The sequence below is a fragment of the Megalops cyprinoides genome, chromosome 24 (genome assembly GCF_013368585.1).
Source record: "Megalops cyprinoides isolate fMegCyp1 chromosome 24, fMegCyp1.pri, whole genome shotgun sequence".
Lineage (NCBI taxonomy): Eukaryota > Metazoa > Chordata > Actinopteri > Elopiformes > Megalopidae > Megalops > Megalops cyprinoides.
The window spans coordinates 20982155-21004533 of record NC_050606.1 but is presented as its reverse complement, the minus strand read 5'-3'; the positions used below and the strand labels follow the sequence as shown (position 1 = coordinate 21004533).

Genomic DNA, 22379 nt, shown 5'->3' with positions numbered 1-22379 from the left:
ATTGCTCTGTTAATAACATTACAGACATCCCAACTACCTCCATAACATTTTCTGTGTGGTGGTGAGTGATTAAAGTGCTGTAACTCTGTCATTTAAAAGCAGAATTTGATTGAAATAGTGCAGCATGTTGTTGGCCCAGCATGAGCCAGCCATCTTGCTATGCTATATGCAGATGTGCTCTTGTTGTTCCACACTAATAATATTATTATTAACCAGGTCAGTGCCTGGACCTTTGGATGGGTCATAATAGGAGAAGTCTGCCTAGGGGGAGCTCACGTGCTAGACAATGTCAGTATCTACAGAACTTCTGTGTTAAGCAATGGCCGCACATCTCTATTTGAACCTTGCAACAGCAGCTTTCACATCAAAGAGAAAACTGCCATAGCAACATCTCACAACTGTTCATTAGGCTTTGCAGAGATTACTGATCCTGACAACGACAATGACAACAATCTCAGTCAGAAATTGTTCATGAGAACTCCACATGATGACAAACCAGCCATATCTATAGATGATGAACTCTTCCTAAAAATTATGGACAGAGAAGTATTTATGGACGAGTCGAACAATTGGGTTGCCACTTTACCCTTTAAAACAACAAGATATAAATTACCCAACAAGAGAGACCAGGCGGTCAGGCGTCTCACATTACTCTGCCACATGCTTGAAAAGAGACCAAACATGAAAGAACAGTTCTTTGCCTTCATGAAGAAAATGTTTGAATCAGGTCACGCTGAGCCAGCTCCACCAATCAACAAAGAACAGGAATGTTGGTACTTGCCATTCTTTGGTGTTTATCATCCTCGCAAACCAAGCCAAATACGCGTTGTATTTGACTTCAGTGCCAGCTACGATCACACCTCGCTGAAACGACATTCTATCGAACGGCCCAGATCTGAACGACACGCTACTTGGGGTCCTCCTGCGTTTCCGCAGGGAACCAGTGGCAGTAACAGCAGACATAGAGCAGATGTTCTATTGTTTTGTTGTTCGTGAGGACCACCACGACTTTTTACGGTTCCTGTGGTTTGAAGAAAACAATCCTAACAAACCCATCAGAGAATACCGCATGACGGTGCATGTATTTGGGAATAGCCCTTCCCCAGCCATTGCCATATACAGCCTCAGAAAGGCTGCTGTAACAGGAACCAATGACCATGGTGAAGAGGCAAAACAGTTTGTCCTAAGGAATTTTTATGTCGACGACGGACTTACCTCCTTCTCCTCAGACACCGAAGCCATTCACGTCCTGAAAAAGACAAGTTTTAGCGGACTCTAACATCCGTCTCCACAAAATAATTTCCAACAGTCCCACCGTAATGGAAGCATTCCCTTCAGAAGAGCGTGCTAAAGAGTTAAAAAATCTCGACCTTGGTTCAGAACCCTTGCCTCTTCAACGTAGCCTAGGGCTCAACTGGGACTTGGAAAATGACTCTTTCATCTTCCTTGTGTCCCGAGAAGAAAAGCCATTCACAAGGAGGGGCATCCTGTCAACTGTCAACAGCTTATATGATCCACTAGTGTTTGCTGCACCCATTATAATGCAAGACAAGGCCTTCATCAGAGAACTGAGCTCCGAAAACAGTGAGTGGGATGCTTCATTACCTGCTGACAAAGAGGCACATTGGAGATTGTGGAAAGCCTCACTAGTGGAGGTTCTCTGCCCCAACCATAACTCATCCGCTAAAAGACATATGTCCATAGCAAGCATTTCTGCATTGCTGCCTTGTCCTCCACCTTCCAATATTTACCCTGCTCCTGTTTCCAGCTCTCTTCACTTGTGCTGCCCCTAAGGCAGAGGTAGTGAGCTTTGAGTTTTGTCCCTCCTAGCTTGCTGTAGTTTGGTCCTGCTTTGTACAATTTGAAAGTCAGTTGCTTATCAGTTGCCGTCAGTGTTAACATCCTTTTTTTTGTCCATACAGAACATATGTCTGTAAGTACCATATAGTATATGTATATGCACTTGCCTTTCTTGTTTTTAGATGATTTGCAACCTGTTGTTGGTGAAAGTCGCTGGAATTAATAGACGCTAATAGCGCTAGCGCGTCAATAGGTTTTTTCAGTCAAATTAGCATAGCGCTAACCGCTAGCGTAGCATGTTAAATCTAACCGTTTTCAGTTGTTACTGACTCTTACTCACTTGTTACACATCCATACTGTTTTGTGTGAATTGTCAACGTCGTAAATGCAAGAGAAGTGTAAGGCAGATTGTGATGTTGTTCTTTTCTGTGTTACAGTTTCACAAATTAATGCTACCCAGTAAACAGTCAAAACGGCAAGAGAAGCTTCCTGGGTATTTACTGAAGCAGCCTGTTAGCTATCTGTTAATCTAGAAGCACTACACTAGTGAGAACAGAAGTGGTCACTGGTTCGGGAAGTCAGTGACAGGAGGCAGATTATACCATCCAGGAGGAAGTGGGCTGTACCATTCTATGGCACAATCGGGTCACCATATGCAAAGCTTTTCTCTATGGCCAGGTTGTACCAGTTACCTTTTCCATCTTTATATGCACTGGTGACGATTCTCACCGACCCGCCTTCTCCCTAGAAATTGCATTTTAAAATGTTACAGTTGGCAGAAGTACGAAATCCAGTCAAATAGTTTTTCCATGACATGTCATTTAAATATACCAAGAGTCCTGTACTTGTACATGTACAAATCTGTGTGTGTATCTGTGTGTGCTGGTAGACTCACATCTAACAAGATTATCCTTTTGCCTGTGACAAGATGCTGTGAAACACATGCAAGCTAGTATAACCTTCTGAGTCCCACTTTATGTGCCATGAATGCAGTGCAGTGAGTTACTGACAACAGTATAATCTGTGATAACTCTCCAGTGCCCAGTTGGTCATTTGGTAGTAAGGTACATCTAGTGTGAAACACCGTCACATTTAAATGACAAACCCAAGTTTTGGGCATCCAATCCCCAACTCCACCCCCCCACCCCTTTGCATTTCAGTGTGAAACACAACGGCCTCCCAGATTATACCCCCACTGTGTTCTTTGGTCATTAAAATATTCTGTGTCCGGTAAAACAATTGAACTGCAGCCACCAGAATGAGGGTGAACCTGATTGTCCTGTTAAGCCGTTTTCACATATGAACACCGGACAAGGTCCGGAGAATCAGGTCCGGAACTTGGCCAGAATTGTCCTTTCACACATGTAGCACACAACAGGAGATTGTCCGTGGGTAGAGCGTGCAGGAGGCAGGACATGACGCAAAAAGTACGCTGCAGAAATCGCAGTGGCTGTATTTGAAACCGCCTACTGCATACTGTGTACTGTGTACTACACAAGTGTATACTGTATACTGCATGCTGTTTTTCAGTGTAGTACCCAGTATGCGATCATTAATAATTACATTTGTAGTATGTTACATTGTCACTTGAAATCATTGCGAGTTTAGAAACGTCCAGATTTCCTCGTGGTATTTTCCAGTTAGATGCCGCTTGCATTTTCACAAGTGAAAAGTGTTGACGAGTTCACGAAAAGTATTCGCGAGTTGAAGTGTTTTCTTTTCAATATCTTACCTTTCGGTGGTACGGGCACATAATGTGGCATGGAGAAGGAGAAGGCGAACATAGCTATTGTACTTTTGGGTAGCCTATAAAAAAATCACACATAGTCATCCAAATGGTGCTACCGGTACACATAATTTATTATTAATTATACATTTATTATAACAGGAAGGTAAATTTTTGTTGTTGTATGTAACGTTAGGTCACCAGTTCACCTATCTTTACTATACCTATCGCTATGAGGCTACTTAGCTACAGCTTAGCTAGCTACTAACCAGATAATAAACTACTAACCAACGTTATTAATCATCGTAAGAGACAAGTTTTGGCAGTATAACTATAGCTAACCATCTCTTTAACGATCATTGGACTCAAAATAGCATGTATTTGGACATATACGGAATGTCAACGAAACAGTGGAAAGCAATATACAGGCAAGCAGAAAAGACTACGAGGCAGATGTTTGTATTCTTCCGGTTTCGCGCCAGTCGCATGACAGAAATGTCATCAACATGCCCACTCACTCGCGGTGGATTCTCCGGAACATTGCCTGCTGTATTCACACATGGGCTCACTCCACATGAGGCGGACTTTTTACTAGGGAGCTGGCAGAACGAAGTCCGTCACATGTCCGGTCCGACTGATTTGGACATTTGTGTTCTCACATACAGCTCCTCCGGCTAAGGGCCGGATACATTCCGGCGTCCAGTGCATGTGTGAAAGGGGCTTTAGATACGTTGGGGTAGCAAAAGCAGTCTTGGCATAGGGTAATCTTGTGAAATCAAACAGACAACACAATCTCAAGATTGTGTAAGAGTGATGGTATGCAGTAATACAGTAAACTACCCTAGACGACCACATCCACTGAGCAAATACACAGTAAACCCTCACAAGCCCTGTAGCTCCTGTTTCCAACCATGGTGTGGGTATTTGGCTTGAGGTAAATCCAAGTTTGATATTTAGCCCCCTGGAGTCTGCTGCATTGTCGACAATGCAGATTTATTTCCCACAGTTTCATCTTAAACATAGATTCACTGGCATTAAAATCAATGGTGCAACTGGTGTAGTGCACCGGGGCCCAGAGGCTGTCAGGGGCCCATGTAGGAAGGTGATTCTTTGCTGCTTTACTGTTGTAGGTGGGCCCTTTCGCGCATTGACCATTTCATGCAGTCTTCAAAACCATTTAACGATATCACTAAAAGAAAAAATATTTTCACCGCAGCCAATCACAATTATGTTATGTTACAGCATAGATTAAATGCTTTGGTTGGTGTTTAAATATCATATTAGCATTGACAGAAACCTGAAAGTGTTTTCTTTTAAATAAATCTAATGAAAAAACAAATTATTATACAGCTAAACGGAAACTGTCTTGCTGAATGGCACAAAAGCATGTGACTGATTTGAACACTGAACATAATGTTTGTATTCACCACAGCAATGAGACATCAAACGGTGTATCAAACAAAATTGTGTATAGGGCCATGCATTTCAATGAACAATAAAAAAGTCTAAATGTCTCGGTCCGTAAGCAACTCCTGAAAATATGCATTTGTAAGACGATTAATCACACAAACAAATAAAAGGAATTCAAGAAGCAATATCCAAACCCAAGACAGGAAAGATACAAAAGATTGATCTCACCAAACTCCAAAAGGTTCCAGCAAAAGGTGTAGACCGAGGATCTATGTCATCCAATAAAAAAATAGAAATTGCCTTGATTGAAATACCCTCAAGCTGTGGTAAGCAATCAGTTGCAGACAAAAAGCAAAAAGCAACTGTCAGCAGGAAACTAAATGCATATATAAGATTGTAAGGAAACAATTGAACTACTTTAACTACCAGATGCTATACTAAAAGAACCTGGTGGAATTTGGGGCACAACAACGAGGGTTAAGAAGAGGAAGCGGGGTAAACAAGGAGGCGTCAGGCAATGTTTGAGAAAGCAGCAGCTCACCCGGATTGCCCTTCCCTCGATGATCATGGGAAATGTCCAGTCCCTGAGGAACAAAGTGGACGTAAGTGGATGTAAACATTTGGAAAAAAATGGTTCCCATGCCAGACTTTTATTTGTTGATTTTTCCTCTGTTTTTAACACGATTCAACCTCATATTTTAACCAGTAGGCTGCTGGAACAGTTTGACCTCAGCAATAATTTGTTGGGATGGATTCTTAACTGTTTAAACCACCGAACACAAAGAGTGAGGGTAAAAGGATGCCTATCTGACCAAGTTTGCTCCTCAACTGGCTCCCCACAAGGCTGTGTGCTCTCACTGCTACTATACATCCTCTACACAAATATGTGTCAGAGCAGGTGGGAGAATAGGACCATCATTAAGTACGCAGATGACTCAGTCACTGTCAGTCAGCTTCATGACAATGAAACTGGCCATGGTCCAGTCCGCGGTGACTTTGTCAAGTGGTGTGAGGAGTCTTACCTTCAGTTGAATATATCTAAGACAAAAGACACGATCATTGATTTTAGGAAAAATGCCCACGCACAGGAGATCACATCCATTAAAGGTCAGACTGTTGAATGTGTGCAATCTTATAAATATCTGGGCACAATTATTGACTCTAAACTGACCTTTGAAGTGAATTGTGAAGCAGTGTGTAAGAAGGGACACCAGCGCCTATTCTGTCTGAGAAAATTGAATCATTTCCATATTGACAAATCCAGGATGACCTTATTTTACCATGCTTTTATTGAATCAGTTTTAACTTTTTCTCTGGTGTCATGGTTTGGAAACCTTTCTCTAAACAGCAGAAATTCACTCAATCAAATAGTTAAGTGGTCTAGCAGGGTGATCGGTAAGTCACTAGCTAATTTGGAGGCCCTGTATATCAGGCAACTAAAGTGAATAACAAGCTCAGTTTTAAGTGACGCCTCCCACCAACTACCTTGGATTGACTAATGTATTCAAACCTTCCCATACTCAAGCTCTTTCAGTTTCAAATTTGGCAATTTGTGTGCATGAGTATCATGATTTATCATATATTAGGGGGTGTTTCAGAAAGTGGGATAACTGAGTTACTTCGTAATTTGAAAAACATTTGGCTCCCTTTTCTGAAAATCCCATTTCAGAAGGGAGCTTGAATTATAGACAGGTAGGCTACCAAGGCAACAAATCCAGATTCATTAAGGTGCTTTTTGGCACAGTCATAGTTGCCTGCTATTCCAAGCCCTTTCTTTGTTTTTATATAAGCAGGTGGAAGTAGGCACAGAGGAGGACGACTCTTCTCTCGGGTGCTTGCCTGGTCCTTTTCTGTGTTTTGTCCTCATGACAAGAGTACTCTCTGCATTGTGTGTTCCATACTAGTTTCTTTTTCCTGTTTGTTATGAGTTATTTCACATCTACCCTGCCGCTTTTGAAGAACCTTTACATCACATTCTTTAGCAGACGCTCTTACCCAGAGCGACTTACATAGTTTACAGTTCTTTACAATGTTATTAAATATCCAGCTGTAGAAATGGATTACTGACCTAACTAAGAATCCCAAATTAATGTGGTATCCCAATCCGTCGATTTCAGTGTCCTTCATGTGCAGCTGTCGCCCCCCTTTGATCATGAACAAACCAAGGACTGTCACAGTCACACAGTAGCAACGCATAAGATACATATTTGTGGTTTCTGTAAATATGCACACTGGACAAGCTGTGGTCCATCGTCTGACAATCCTGCATTCCCACTCATGGAGAATCCCGTGAACATAGTTTGAGAGGATTTGTGCACTGAGAGTGTGTTCAGGGACGTTCCTGAGACAAAGTTTCATCTACATTTGCAATTTACTGGAGCCATTGATAGCAAATGACACCTGCCACAGTTCATCACAAAACATATCCCAAACCCGTTGCACTGGGCTACGCTTTCTGTAAACTGAATTCCACTAGATGCAGGGCGGTACAGAAACAGCACCCTACTTTTAAAAGATTTACAAATGTCTTGATGTTACTTTGGAACTCTGTACTGCAAGTGACCCATGCTTCTTTTACAGCAATCAAAATAGGGAATAAGGCCCATGCTACGGTGTCAAAATAAGACATTCCATATCTTGTTAACTTTTAGTATCGTTATAGCTGTGTTCTTAATTTCTTCCATCAATATGAATTGTGTATACCATTCAAGCTAGTCTGTTGTGGGAAGGGCAGGTTATTTGGGGTGGTGGGTCTTCAATACTAAGTCCTCATTCTCTCTCTGTATAGTATTTGTGTGGATAAAATAAAAGAGTATGTATGTTAATCACAAGAAAAACACTTTCAATGTCTTTGTAACATCTGCGGGCACTGAAGCTGTAGAGCCCATGGAAATGGGTTTTATATGATACTAGCAAAATCTCTGGCCTCCTTGTCAATTGAATTTCATTAAGGAAAACAGTGCATAAATGAAATGGTACACTAGTCCAACCCGGAGAAGTATGAGCAATAACTGGCTGCTTCTCCCAGTTACCTCATAGTCTTGTTGTGCATGATTTGTATCATGTTGCCACAGCAATTTACTGTGTTTTAATTACCTCATATTGGAGTTTAGCTGTTTGATATTGTGACACAACAAGGGGAGAGGTGATGTATGGCCAGTGCTTTAGTGCCTCCACCCCTTCCCCACCTCACATTATGCTCAGTGGATGGTACAGTACGAACCATCCGTTCAGCTTTAACAAAGTACGACAGTTTGTATCATTTGAAACCTTGGATTTGACAAACAGAATACAGTCCGTTTTTTTTCTTTTGAACGGAATCTCAAAACGTAACTGATACTGGTGCACACTAGCGTAGCCAGGAATCACAATGTAGGTGGGCCCAGAGAAAATCAAGTGGGCTTAGCCTAAAACGCATCTGTTATCAAAGTAGGCCAACACAACTACATCTGCTTGAATACACCACCGTTTAATCAGAGCATAAGCCTGTATGTCATCATAAGCAGTGTTAAGAACATAACGATAGGAACAGCATTGGCACAGCGGCCATACCACACACACACGCGCATCTGACAGACGCAATACCATCATCAAATCAGCAGGACAGTAGTGGATAGTACAGTAGTGGACAGTATGTAAAAACAATGCTTGGTCATAGTCTGGCTCAGCGGACACATAAACCACATGAAATAAACAACAGTGACTAGGCAACTAAATAGTAGGAAAATGTAGATTGGCTTACTTTTGATGATTATAACAGGAGAAGAGTTGAACACGGCAATGATTTTGTTATAGTCTAACGATTCAGCCAATTCTCTTTCAAAGGAGAGCAGGGACAAAGAGTTCAGTCTATGTGTCAACATTGCTGCTCCGATACCAGTTTTTATCCAATTTACAGTTGAAAACAATCGTTTGACAGTACAGCTTGTTATGGGTATTGAGGGCCTGTAGGAGACGGTTCATTCTTGGAAAGATATCGCATGGGCATGCATCGAGCACCTCCACAAGTGATGGAAATGCCCTGCCATTTGCTACTTTTCTCTCCAGCTGCTGAACAAACACCTCATGTTCAGAATCCTCAACAGCGATGTTAAAGTGTGCACCGGCAAGCTGTAATAAAGTCTTTTCGCTTAAGGTGTTCGACCGAGGAGCGGCAGCTCTCATTAACCCGTACGTGGCAGCCTTAAAAAGGGTGTTCAGTTCCATGATCTGCTTGTCTAGTATATCATTCCACAATTGTTTCAGGGCAGAGTTGTCCTTGACAGGCGATGCTTTGCCCAGGGTAGACTCGATCAGCGTATCGCCCAACTTAGCTGTCAACTTCCTCTTTCGGGCCCCAGTGACGTCCCAATTCACAGTGTCATGCCTTTTCATCAAATCATCCGTCAGTGCCATTACTTTATCAAGGTAATTTTCTTCATTCCTAAATGTAGTGTATCTCTCCTTAAGCCCTTCGATTAGATCAATGCAATCTGTTACTGATATAGTGGCAGACTGCAAGCCCTTAGTAACATAGTCACTCGTTTCAAACAACTTGTTGAACGTTACAAGTAGAAAGAGAAATTTTTTCGTTTGCATTTGTTGCAGTAGTGAGTCGGCCTCACATTTTGTCTGGCCTGAGCTTTCAGAAATTTCAGCAAGAGTCTCCAATATAGTACCCAAAAGTATCAGCATTTTACTCACTGCACTTGACCACGAGCTCCATTGGACATCACAGGACCTCTCTAGCTCTAAAGTGGTTTTCCCTGGCCGCAGCTGTTGCTGGATTTCCATTAATCTAGCATGCCTATGTGACCCCGTCATGAAACTATGCAAGTTGTTAATGACATCAAAAAATGTTGATATGCTAGGGGACACCATTGATGCTGTGCACAGCACGATGTTAAGGCGGTGGGAATTATAATGCACATATACTGAGTAAGGAAAGGTTTTCTTTAAAATCACATGTACCCCTCCTTTATTGCCGGACATAACCGATGCCACATCGAACCCAAATCCGACGCACAAAGCTGGATCCAGCTGCAACGGCTCCAATACTTCCAGGATCTTTGCTGATATAGCACTTGCGCTCATGTCCCCTGCCTCTACAACCCACACAGCCCTTTCCTTCAACAGGCCTTTATGTATGTATCGGATACAGACTGCCACAAGCTCTTTTTTGGTAAGTCTTTACATTCATCTGCCAAAATTGCATAGTATGTGTCTGTCTCGTCGTGCAAACCCCCTTTTATTTTGCGGATAATTAAATGATGCTGCGATTTCCAGTATTCCATTCTGGATATCAGGGCTAGTGAGTTTCGCGTTTCTAAGCAATTCGTCCAGTCGCCTTTTTATTTCTATGTGATAGCTGGAGATCGGTTGAAATAATTCCAGTAAGTTGCCTTTGTTCAGTGCCTCTTCGTTTTCACAAACGAACTGTTGACAGCATCTTTGTGCAGCTGGTTAATTATATTTCCCCGTCCTGGTTGATGGCTTTGTTTGTAATCTTCAGACCTGCCCAGCGTTGTAGCATGTGCCCTGCTAGCCTCGTGTTTAACACAACACTGGGAGAGATGCTTCCAGTCTCTGAAGCCCGTTTTTATAAATCGGCTCTCGGTGGCTGCTTCGGGGAAATGGCGACATGGCTTACAAAACACAATGTCTCTCGAAGTACTGTACTCTAGCCATGGGAACTTTTCATACCACCGGACATTAAAACTTCTTCCTTTGCCTGTTATAGTGGTGACTGGAAATGAAATGAGTTTGGGCTGGGTAGCAGGGTCATCAATGGTGGACAAGTCGGATGGGGCTGTTACGTCCTCAGTCAGTGGTGCGGAAATTGTCACGGTAATTGTCGCCATGCTAAGAATTTGTCGAAATTTGGACGTGCTGCTAAAGCCTCCTAGAATGGACGGAGCCCTGCTTGAGGGGGGTGGGCGGGCTCTAACTCGAATGAGTAGAGGCTTCAATCAGGTCGTGTTTGGGTGCACATATGCGTGCACAGAGAAAGCAAATCATTACGCCTGTTTGCAGTTTTTGTAACGAGCAGCGTTTGCGAGATGTCTGGTCGGGGAAAAGGAGGAAAAGGGTTGGGGAAAGGAGGCGCTAAGCGTCACCGTAAGGTTCTTCGTGATAATATCCAGGGAATTACTAAGCCGGCAATTCGTCGCTTGGCTCGCCGTGGTGGTGTTAAGCGTATCTCTGGTCTCATTTACGAGGAGACGCGCGGTGTGCTAAAGGTCTTCTTGGAGAACGTCATTCGTGATGCAGTCACCTACACAGAACATGCTAAGAGGAAGACTGTCACTGCCATGGATGTGGTGTACGCTCTGAAGCGGCAGGGTCGCACACTGTACGGCTTTGGAGGCTAAATGTCATGTCTGCGCTAAAAAAAACCCCAAAGGCTCTTTTAAGAGCCACCCACTTCCCCAGTTGAAAGAGTTAAAACGTTCTACTGCCAACACAATCGTGTAACATTGTCGCGCCTGCACAAAACTAGCTGTAGCATATCTGACCATACATTGTCGGTTACATCGTGTATTTTCGTTCAAGCAGTAATCTCGTTGAAGGTTGTGTACTGCCGTTCTGTCTACAAGAACGGTTTCCCCAGAGGCCGCTCTGTGCCACATTGATTTGCGAGATCGACCAAACAATGCAAGTTTTTAGCTGACTGTTAAGAAACACTTGTAGCAGTACTCGAACGGGGAAATGAGAGTCGTCCAGAACCTGGGAAATAAATGAATCATTAACGAATGGGGTGGGTGTATCATATTTAATCCTACCTGAAAGCCATAATTGTTTAGCATATAATGTGTAAAAACATGCCAGAAGAAACCAAGGAGGGCGCACCACTGAAGACTGTTGGTAGGGGCTGTTTTTAAATGGTCTACTTTGTTTAAAAACAAAAAATGTGACTGATGAAACCTTAGAGCATTTTTATTTCGGAATGTGATAGGTCAGTCGCCGCCTAGGAAATGGTGAAATATCTTGTTCTACAAGGTAACAGTAACGCAGGATTATTATTTATTTATTTATTTATTTTTGATGAAAAAGAACATGCTTTATTTTGGATTGTTGTAAAAATGAAGCTGTGGAAAATTCGCTGAAGAAGGACGGCTGATATAATGTTTGTACCAGCTGAGTCAGTTTTTAACAAATCAAGACTGAATTAAATCGTAAACGAACTCTAGTTTGACGTGGATAAGATACAGTATTCATAGATTATCATGTTTATTGGTGTATGATTAATGTATGTTACGCAGGTTTTTGATTGCTGGTTTTTCATATATGCCTTGAACGTATTTCCTGACTAATGTCACCTACATGATCTTTTTCTGGAAGAAGGTTTAGACTATTAATAATACAAAAGAGAAAAAGTGGAAGTCGCGCGGTACAAGTCCTTTGATAGATGGTTAACGTTCAGACATGTGGTATTCCCGCCCAAGGAAGTCAGCCAATCGAATTTGAACGTCCTTCAATTCGGAAGAATTTACCAATGAGATCCAGGGACCACTGGCTGACAAAATTTGCATACCCTCTCTATATAAATCAAGTATGTGGCTTGATAGTTTGAGATTGAGAAAACTGAGAAGGTAATAATGCCTGAGCCAGCCAAGTCTGCTCCCAAAAAGGGATCGAAGAAAGCCGTCACTAAGACGGCCGGGAAGGGTGGCAAGAAGCGAAGAAAGTCTAGAAAGGAGAGTTATGCCATCTACGTGTACAAGGTGTTGAAACAAGTGCACCCTGACACGGGTATCTCTTCAAAGGCTATGGGTATCATGAATTCCTTCGTCAACGATATCTTCGAGCGCATCGCCGGTGAGTCGTCTCGTTTGGCTCACTACAACAAGCGCTCCACGATCACCTCCAGGGAGATCCAGACTGCCGTGCGTCTGCTGTTGCCCGGAGAGCTGGCCAAACACGCCGTGTCCGAGGGCACCAAGGCCGTCACCAAGTACACTAGCTCCAAGTAAAGTGATGTGGTGGCAAATCCAACCCAAAGGCTCTTTTAAGAGCCACCCACTGTTTCGGTTAAGAGGCAGAAACCATTTTACCTTATCTACGTCTAACTAGTTTTGGATCATGTGGCGTTAAAAGCGTCTTGATGTGCAGGGGGCGCTTTGCGTTAAGGCTAACGCTTAGGAAATGGACAGTACAGACGAGCTATAGATGTAGAACCATACCATATGTCGCTGTTGGACACATACTCTGGTATACGTTCAATTCTCCCCCAGTAACATTGTTAAAATTGGCTTGCTCCCATATTATTCACTTTACTACAAGATACATTGTGGCCCCGGTTAGACACGCAGTACGCTCGGAGAGGGGTGCGCTATGGCTTAAATTCATGTTTTTTACAGCGCCCGATACACCTTTCAAGAGTTCGCACCTTTCAATCAAGAGTATGTGTTTACGATTAGTGTGGTATATTCAATAAGCGAGTGTAACTGCATATCTTTATTCATGTCGGCTGTGTTGCATATGAGGGAGGAGGAATGGCTCAGTGTGGAGGCTGTTGTACGGATACATTTTCGTGACGTTGAATTCTCCACTGGTAACAATGTAAAAGTTGAACGAGTATGACAGGGAGGAGAACAGCAAAATGGAACAAAGGGCTTTGTGCGTGAGGAAGCTTTGCGAGGAGATTGGGAAAGAAGGTGGGAGCAGAGAGATGTTTGAATTTTAGGCGGCAGAGACGATGAAGAAACGACCCAATGGCCACAGACAACGAACTGAAGTGCGGACCAATGACAGCTCCGTATAAGCTCATCCAATCAGCCTTTGCCTGCTACGCCTTATAAACATATGCTAAGGGTATAGTTGTTACTCTTCTGTCAAGGAAAAAGTTAGTGTTTCGTCGCGATGGCTAGAACCAAGCAGACTGCCCGTAAATCTACTGGGGGCAAAGCCCCCAGGAAGCAGCTCGCCACTAAGGCTGCTCGTAAGAGCGCGCCTGCAACAGGCGGTGTGAAGAAGCCTCACCGCTACAGGCCCGGCACAGTGGCTCTGAGAGAGATCCGCCGTTACCAGAAGTCTACCGAGTTGCTGATTCGCAAACTGCCTTTCCAGCGGCTGGTGAGAGAAATTGCCCAGGACTTCAAGACCGACTTGCGTTTCCAGAGCTCTGCCGTCATGGCTCTGCAGGAAGCCAGCGAGGCCTATCTGGTTGGCCTGTTTGAGGACACCAACCTGTGCGCCATCCACGCCAAAAGGGTGACCATCATGCCCAAGGACATTCAGCTGGCTCGCCGCATCCGAGGAGAGCGCGCTTAAAATACGTCTACTCCATCTAACCGGATATCCAACGGCTCTTTTAAGAGCCACACAAGTGTCTCAGAACAGCAGATCTCTCCACATTTGCTTACTCAGGTCATCACGATGTGAACATCTGGGTCCCAGCATTCCGTTTTGTCCTTCGTTTGCGTGCTGTAATTGCTTCGCGATCAGGTATCAAGTGACATTTAGTGTTAGTCGCACATTATTTTTTTAAAAGGCCTTGGAAGGGAGTATGACGTGCTCTCCATTTACGAGTGAGTGACCGTTTGGGATATGGTTTGCTATCAATGGCTCCAGTAAATTGCAAATGTAGATGAAACTTTGCGGAACGTATACTGTTCTAATAGCAGTTCATCTGAGTAGACGAGTACATCGATCCCTGAACACACTTTCAGTGCGCAAATCTATTCAGCTATGTCCACGGGATTCTCCATGAATGGGAACGCACGATTGTCAGACGATGGACCACAGCTTGTCCAGTGTGCATATTTACAGAAACCACAAATATGTATCTTATGCGTTGCTACTGTGTGACTGTGACAGTCCTTGGTTTGTTCATGATCAAAGGGGGGCGACAGCTGCACATGAAGGACACTGAAATCGAAGGATTGGGATATCACATTAATTTGGGATTCTTAGTTAGGTCAGTAATCCATTTCTACAGCTGGATATTTAATAACATTGTAAAGAACTGTAACCTAAGTAAGTCGCTCTGGGTGAGAGCGTTTGCTAAAGAATATTATGTAAAGGTTCTTCAAAACCGACAGGTTAGACATGAAATAACTCATAACAAACAGGTAAAAGCAATTAGTATGGAACCACATTTATTTGCGATTCTTAGGTCAGTCAGTAAATATCCAGCTGTATAAATGGATAACATTGTAAAGAACTGTAACCTGTGTAGGTCGCTCTGGGTGAGAGCGTCTGCTAAAGAATGTGATGTAAAGGTTCTTCAAAACCGGCAGGTTAGACTGACAACTGCCGTTTCTGTAAATAAAGAAGTCTTTTCTGCGAAGATCGGAATTGCGCCTTGTTTTTCCTTACAATATTCATAATCTTATATAGAGGTCGGGCAGATGCCACGAGTGCTACACTTGAACACGTTCAGTGTGAATGTTGCTTTATGTTACACTGTATCCCACTATATATTAGAGAGCATCTACCCATACCAATGTATAAATACTCAGGACTTACATTTACTCATGCCCCTAACCAATGTATATTTTCAGGTACAATGGAGTATATTTTCTGATTAATGCTATTACTTGTTTTTAACTGGGTACCTGTAATTTGCTCTTAGCTTTAGTTCAGAATTGTGCTTTAATAGAAAGAAAGAACAAACAGTATGTATCTTCATTATGGATTTGTGTTAGTAGACATTTGTCAGATGACTTAATAACTCCTCTGATTGAATATTTTCTCTTTCAACGAAATCAATCCAAGATTTCACTCAAAATGCAGAAGGTCTAAATAGGAAAGATGAGCATTCATCTCCACACAGCAACAGATACTCAGTTTTGGGTAAGCAATTCCTTTTCCTTCTCTTAATTGCATCTTGTATTGATCATTATTTTTGTATCATACAATTGCGTTGCATTTGAACACATCCACAGATTATTTAACCATTTAGTTAACTTCATTAGTTAACTTTGCGCAGAAATCCCAGTGTGTAAAAGTTCAGAAAAAAAAATGCAGTTCCTGATTTCAGTCAGTTTGCTAACCTTTGTTGTGCTTCTCCAAATGTTTTGCGATATCTGACTTTGCAATATGTAATATGCTTTAAAACTGAATGTCACCACATCAGAATACAAAGAGAGAGGGAACCCACAGATACAGAATAATAACTCAGTCAGTGCATCCATTAAGTACACAAAACAAAGAAGATTTGCTTTTAGAACTGATTAGAGTAATGGCAACATTTTTGCTGCCTACATTTCAAAGTGCCATCACAGTAAAATGTTATTTTTCATATTCATGATGTAGGTCACAGTGCATATTGAATTTTATGATGGAACAAATACACTAAATTTGTTGTATTGTTTTATTGCATTCAGGTGAGCTGCCACAGCCAACAGTAAGTGTGAAACCTTCATCCATTGAGTTATAAGAGTCAGTACAGCTGAACTGTCCCTCCTTCTGTGTCCTGATGTACCTTCTACACAGCGGTGGCCACAGTCATGTTTGGTTTAATTTGAAAGAGGTTCAGGTGCCAAATACACTATATGGACAAAAATATTCGGACGCCTGACCATTACATTGTAATGACATTGTAGTCAAATACATATACTTTGATATGGAGTTGGTCCCCCTTTTGCAGCTATAACAGCATCCACTCTTCTTGGAAGGCTTTCCACAAGATTTTGAAGTGTTTCTGGGGGAATCTGTGCCCATTCATTCTGTAGAGTATTTATGAGGTCAGGCACTGATGTTGGACGAGAAGGCCCGGCTCACAATCTCCGTTCCAGTTCATCCCAAAGGTGCTTGATAGGGTTGAGGTCAGGGCTCTGTGCGGGCCAGTCAAGTTCTTCGACACTGAACTCATCAAACCATGTCTTTATAGTCCTTGCTTTGTGCAGTGGGGCACAGTCATGTTGGAATAGAAAAGGGCCTTCCCCAAACTGTTGCCACAAAGTTGGAAGCATAGCATTGTCCAAAATATCTTGCTATGTTGAAGCATTAAGATTGCCCTTCACTGGAGATAAGGGGCCTAGCCCAAACCCTGAAAAACAGGTGTGGCCAAATACTTTTCTCCATATAGTGTACTTCTAATATAATATTGAAGAACTCTCAACCAACCTTAAAGCTACTTAAAAACAGTAACATCCAGATGGGCCACAACAGCAGAGGGTTGCCTTCTCCCCTTCAGCACAATCACGTTTGTGTGTGTGTGTGTGTGTGTGTGTCTGTGTGTGTGTGTGTGTGTGTGTGTATGTGTGTGTATGTGTGTGTGTTTCTTTGTGTGCATCTACACATTCGGATCACTTGCCCTTTTATACCTCAAAGTTAACTGTACCATCATGTCATGGGAAAAATGTTGGAAGACTCAATGTTGTGAGATAACAGATAGCGGGTCAGGGAGGTGGAGAGAGCTTCTTCTTAAGTCAGGCCTAGAACAGGCCTCGATGCTCAGTTTTTGCCTACGCTCAGCCTTGATGTTCAGCCTTATGCTCAGGTAGATGCTGAGCCATCTGTTCAGGCATCCAGTCCGTGCCTCAGTTTCTCCTGCAACTTTTTGGACTTTTCCTTTTGGAGTTCTGCTGCTATTGTGAGTGGTTCCTGGGTTCTTCCTTCCTGGTAACAATTGGCTTGGGTAATTTTCTCTTCACGCATTCATTCATCCATTCAGTGATCCATCCATGTTCTTGTTTTGTTAATGTCTTTATGTAATTTAGTGGCTGTTAAGGTAGTGGATGAGGTCTGTAGCCCAGACTTCCAATTTTGTCTTTGTCTTAGTGTAACTGCTCAATAAAGCTTTTTACTTTATTCCAGTTGATCCACCAGACTGCTCATTTCCTATCAATGAATTTGGTGATTTAATTGATATCTTTAATATTAATTATTGAATTAAATAAATTTTTCTTAATTATTTTACATGATGGTTAAGTGAGGAGTTTTATTAATTGGCGTCATTTGTTTTCAGTATTCAGAATTCCAGGTGATAAACAAGGGCATCAATTTCTAAGACCGCTGGGTTCAGACCATTTAATTTGATTAAATCCTCACTTCCCCGACAACACCCAGCAATAGGCTTCCCCTGTTTCCAGCTCACCCACCGCCACTGGCAACAGGCAGTTGATTAGCACAGTGAATTGCATGGATTTACAATAGTAAATATTACTGTATGTCACCTGCTTAGTACAGTAAATTCTGGCATGGCATCTACCTAGATGTTTTGCTTGTTTTATTTTTTTTTTGGAAATGTTAAATTTCTTTTCCCTCAATATTTCCTGCCATCGTAGGCAGAGTGCCCCAATCTGAAAAGCACAATCCCTTGAAGCTCTCTTGTGGTGCCTGCCGTTGATCTTGAATTTGTCTGTCAGAAGTTTTTCAACTTCGCAACAAATGATAACAGCATAAGTCCCCCTTATGAGCCACACTATTTAACCATTGATTAGATCACAGTTTCATGCTGCGCATAGAGAACAAAGGAAAGAGAACCAAAAATGTGCAGTCATAAAGAATGTTTGCATTCACCACATAAATGAGACAGTCAAACGTTGTATCAAACATTATTATGCATAGGGCCATGCACCTCAATGAACAATAAAAAAGTCTAAATGTCTCCGTCCGTAAGCAACTCCTGAAAATATGCATATGTAAGAACAGTAATCACACAAACAAATAAAAGTAATCCACGAAGTAATATCCAAAAACAAGACAGGAAAGATACAAAAGATTGATCTCACCAAACTCCAAAAGGTTCCAGCAAAAGTTCTGATCTATGTCATCCAGTGAAAATATAGAAATAGCCTTGACTGAAATACCCTCAAGCTGTGGTAAGCAATCATTTGCAGACAAAAAGCAAATAGCAGCTGTCAGCAGGAAACTACATGTATATATATGAGTATGAGGAAATTCCTACCTGAGTGACAGTTGAACAACACTTTAACTGCAATGCTTTACTTACACATTTTCTTTCATGTTTTCATTTCATGTATGAATGTATATTTTTCTTCAGGACCTTGGATTTACCAATGTATGCAAACCTTCCCAAAATCAATCTCTTTGACTTTCAAATGTAGCAATCTGTGTGCATGAGAATCATGATTTCTTTTTTATATTAGGGGGTGTTTCAGAAAGTGGGATAACTGAGTTACTTCGTAATTTGAAAAACATTTGGCTCCCTTTTCTGAAAATCCCATTTCAGAAGGGAGCTTGAATTATAGACAGGTAGGCTACCAAGGCAACAAATCCAGATTCATTAAGGTGCTTTTTGGTACAGTCATAGCTGCCTGCTATTCCAAGCCCTTTCTTTGTTTTTATATAAGCAGGTGGAAGTAGGCACAGAGGAGGACGACTCTTCTCTCAGGTGCTTGCCTGGTCCTATCCTGTGTTTCGTCCTCATGACAAGAGTACTCTCTGCATTGTGTGTTCCATACTAATTGCTTTTACCTGTTTGTTATGAGTTATTTCATGTCTAACCTGTCGCTTTTGAAGAACCTTTACATCACATTCTTTAGCAGACGCTCTTACCCAGAGCGACTTACATAGGTTACAGTTCTTTACAATGTTATAAAATATCCAGCTGTAGAAATGGATTACTGACCCAACTAAGAATCCCAAATTAATGTGATATCCCAATCCTTCGATTTCAGTGTCCTTCATGTGCAGCTGTCGCCCCCCTTTGATCATGAACAAACCAAGGACTGTCACAGTCACACAGTAGCAACGCATAAGATACATATTTGTGGTTTCTGTAAATATTCACACTGGACAAGCTGTGGTCCATCGTCTGACAATCATGCGTCCACATTCATGGAAAATCCCGTGGACATAGTTGGAATAGTTTTGCGCACTGAAAGTGTGTTCAGGGATAGATGAACTCGTCTACTCAGATAAACTGCAATTAGAACAGTATACGTTCTATAGTTTCATCTACATTTGCAATTTACTGGAGCCATTGATACTAAATGACACCTGCCTGTTCTTACGAGCAGCCTTAGAGGCGAACTGCTTCCTAGGGGCTTTGCCACCAGTAGATTTACGGGCAGTCTGCTTGGTTCTAGCCATCGTGACGAAACACTTACTACTTTTTTTGATAGAAAAGTAACATCGATACCCTCAGCACATGTTTATAAGGCGTAGCAGGCAAAGGCTGATTGGATGATCTTATACGGAGCTGTCATTGGTCCGCACTTCAGTTCGTTGTCTGAGGCCATTGGTTCGTTTCTTCATCGTCTCTGCCGCCTAAAATTCAAACATCTCTCTGCTCCCGCCTTCTTTCCCAATCTCCTCGCAAAGCGTCCTCACACACAAAGCCCTTTGTTCCATTTTGCTGTTCTCCTCCCTGTCATACTCGTTCACAATAGTGATGGGAATAACAGCTCTTTTGGCTCCGTTCCTTTCCGAGATCCGTTCAACTCATCGTTCTTTTAGGGGGCGGGTATCACTGGGTTTATCTGCGTAATAATCATATCGTATAAAACTACACGTATTGTGTATATGTGCTTTACAACGTCACCGCCCTTTGAAGGCGAAAATCACTCGAAAACCAAACTGTCTCTCTCACCAAAGACTTGGATAGGTCGCGATGGTAACATCACTGTTTCATAAGTTACCGAGTCGTTTGAGTTACTTGATAATTCCGCTACAGTTCCGCCTAATCACGAGACAAGATCAACCCGGATGATCAAGTACACTTTGTAGGAGTACGCGCAGTCATACACATTTTGGAGTCGCTAGAGTGCGTGATGCCATGTTAATATATTGTTGATCAATACGTGGCAACTGCCTTAACGTTGACCGCAGGTACACTCGAGTAAAGAGCGGTTTTGCACATTTTAAAGACACCAGTGGGTGGCCCTTAAAAGAGCCTTTGGGTTCTTGGGGTAGTGGTGGTCGCTGCAGCAATTACTTGCCCTTGACGGCCTTCTCGGTCTTCTTGGGCAGCAGCACAGCCTGGATGTTAGGCAGAACTCCGCCCTGAGCGATAGTGACACCGCCCAGAAGCTTGTTCAGCTCCTCGTCGTTACGCACTGCAAGCTGCAGGTGACGGGGAATGATACGGGTCTTCTTGTTGTCCCGAGCAGCATTACCAGCCAACTCAAGGATCTCAGCCGTCAGATACTCGAGCACGGCCGCCAAGTAAACCGGGGCACCAGCGCCGACGCGCTCGGCGTAGTTTCCTTTGCGGAGCAGTCTGTGAACGCGACCGACCGGGAACTGGAGCCCAGCCCTGGACGAACGAGTCTTGGCCTTAGCCCTGGCTTTCCCACCGGTTTTACCTCTTCCGCTCATGTTTAGCCTCGCCTTGCTGCGTTTACTCGACAACTGTCAAATGAAATGACGCAGCCAACCCTCGCGAGCCTGGTTTATAGCTACAAGAAACGCATTCATTGGATAAGGCATCGATGGGATTTCATCCAATCAAATCTAAACAGGCCTTTTGCGCGGGCGTTCAACTTTTACATTGTTTCCGGTGGAGAATTCAACGTCACTAAAGTGTATCCGTACAACAGCCTCCACACTGAGTTATTCATCATTTGCAAACGCATAGCCGACATGAATACAGATATGTATAGTTACACTCGCTTATTGAATATACCACACTAATCGTAAACACATTTTGGGGGCGACAGTGGCTCAGGAGGTAGAGCAGTCGACTGGGGATTGGAAGGTCCCTGGTTTGAATCTGGCTCATCCTGACAGAGTGTCGAAGTGTCCTTGAGCAAGACACTGAACCCCCAACAGCTCCCAGTAGCCAGTTGGTAAGCCTGTATAGCAGCCTCCGCCACTGGTAGGTAGATGTGAGGCATATAACTGAAAAGTGCTTTGAGTACTCAAATGAGTAGAAAAGCACTATATAAATGCAGTCCATTTACATAATCGTGAAAGGTGCGATACTTTATTTTTATTATCCTTATTCCTCTTGAACATATTTTTACTTTCTATTTTTTATCATTGCTGTACATACTTTTCTCCTTTCATCTATTCTATTTTCATCTCTGCTACTTTGCACAGTCTATGGAGTTGGACCGGTTGTACATTTCAAGTTATAACTGTGCATGTGACATAGTTCTTAATTCTTGATGCGTTATTAGGTTTTTTTTCCTTTTTAAGTAGTCTGCGTTGCTCGTCTGTACTGTTTATTTCCCAAGTGTTTGTGAATTACTTGTGGTGTACAGTAATAAATCTTATTTCCCACTCGTGGAATCCATACTGCTACTATTTAACACGATTCAATAATTGCTGCTACTGGGACGCTAGGTAAAGCGTGTGCATGTTAGTGCGCACGAAGGTTTGAACAAGACCGAGCTCATTTCTATTTGACATCTGCATATGCAGCTAAAGTGTCTTTAAGGGAGCTGCACGTGTATTCACAGAAATCGAACTGCCTATACAGCACAGTCGCAACTGCAGGCATACAAGCAAAGTAAAGAGCTAAGCAAAACGTGTTTGCGCTTTCACGAAGTTATTTGGGTGGCTCTTAAAAGAGCCTTTGCGGTGCTAGAAATGAGCTTTCAAGTGT

At 42.6% G+C, this 22379-nt stretch overlaps 4 protein-coding genes across 4 annotated transcripts; 3 read left to right on the top strand and 1 right to left on the bottom strand.

Moving 5' to 3' along the window:
• Positions 1–10971: 10971 nt before the first annotated feature.
• On the top strand, positions 10972–11286 carry LOC118770903 (histone H4). The gene has a single exon (XM_036518666.1). It carries the CDS (start codon positions 10975–10977, stop codon positions 11284–11286), a length of 312 nt encoding a protein of 103 aa, XP_036374559.1. The 5' UTR covers positions 10972–10974.
• Positions 11287–12513: 1227 nt separating this feature from the next.
• Positions 12514–12888, top strand: LOC118770902 (histone H2B). The gene has a single exon (XM_036518665.1). It carries the CDS (start codon positions 12514–12516, stop codon positions 12886–12888), a length of 375 nt encoding a protein of 124 aa, XP_036374558.1.
• An 889-nt stretch (positions 12889–13777) lies between these two features.
• Positions 13778–14188, top strand: LOC118770901 (histone H3). The gene has a single exon (XM_036518664.1). The coding sequence runs from the start codon at positions 13778–13780 to the stop codon at positions 14186–14188; it is 411 nt and encodes a 136-aa protein (XP_036374557.1).
• Positions 14189–20761: 6573 nt separating this feature from the next.
• On the bottom strand, positions 20762–21148 carry LOC118771174 (histone H2A-like). Its single transcript, XM_036519077.1, has one exon. It carries the CDS (start codon positions 21146–21148, stop codon positions 20762–20764), a length of 387 nt encoding a protein of 128 aa, XP_036374970.1.
• Positions 21149–22379: the final 1231 nt, after the last annotated feature.

Bases quoted from the DNA above. Each gene is read 5' to 3' on its own strand.
- LOC118771174 (XM_036519077.1), bottom strand. From the start codon at position 21,148: ATGAGCGGAAGAGGTAAAACCGGTGGGAAAGCCAGGGCTAAGGCCAAG.
- LOC118770901 (XM_036518664.1), top strand. From the start codon at position 13,778: ATGGCTAGAACCAAGCAGACTGCCCGTAAATCTACTGGGGGCAAAGCC.
- LOC118770903 (XM_036518666.1), top strand. From the start codon at position 10,975: ATGTCTGGTCGGGGAAAAGGAGGAAAAGGGTTGGGGAAAGGAGGCGCT.
- LOC118770902 (XM_036518665.1), top strand. From the start codon at position 12,514: ATGCCTGAGCCAGCCAAGTCTGCTCCCAAAAAGGGATCGAAGAAAGCC.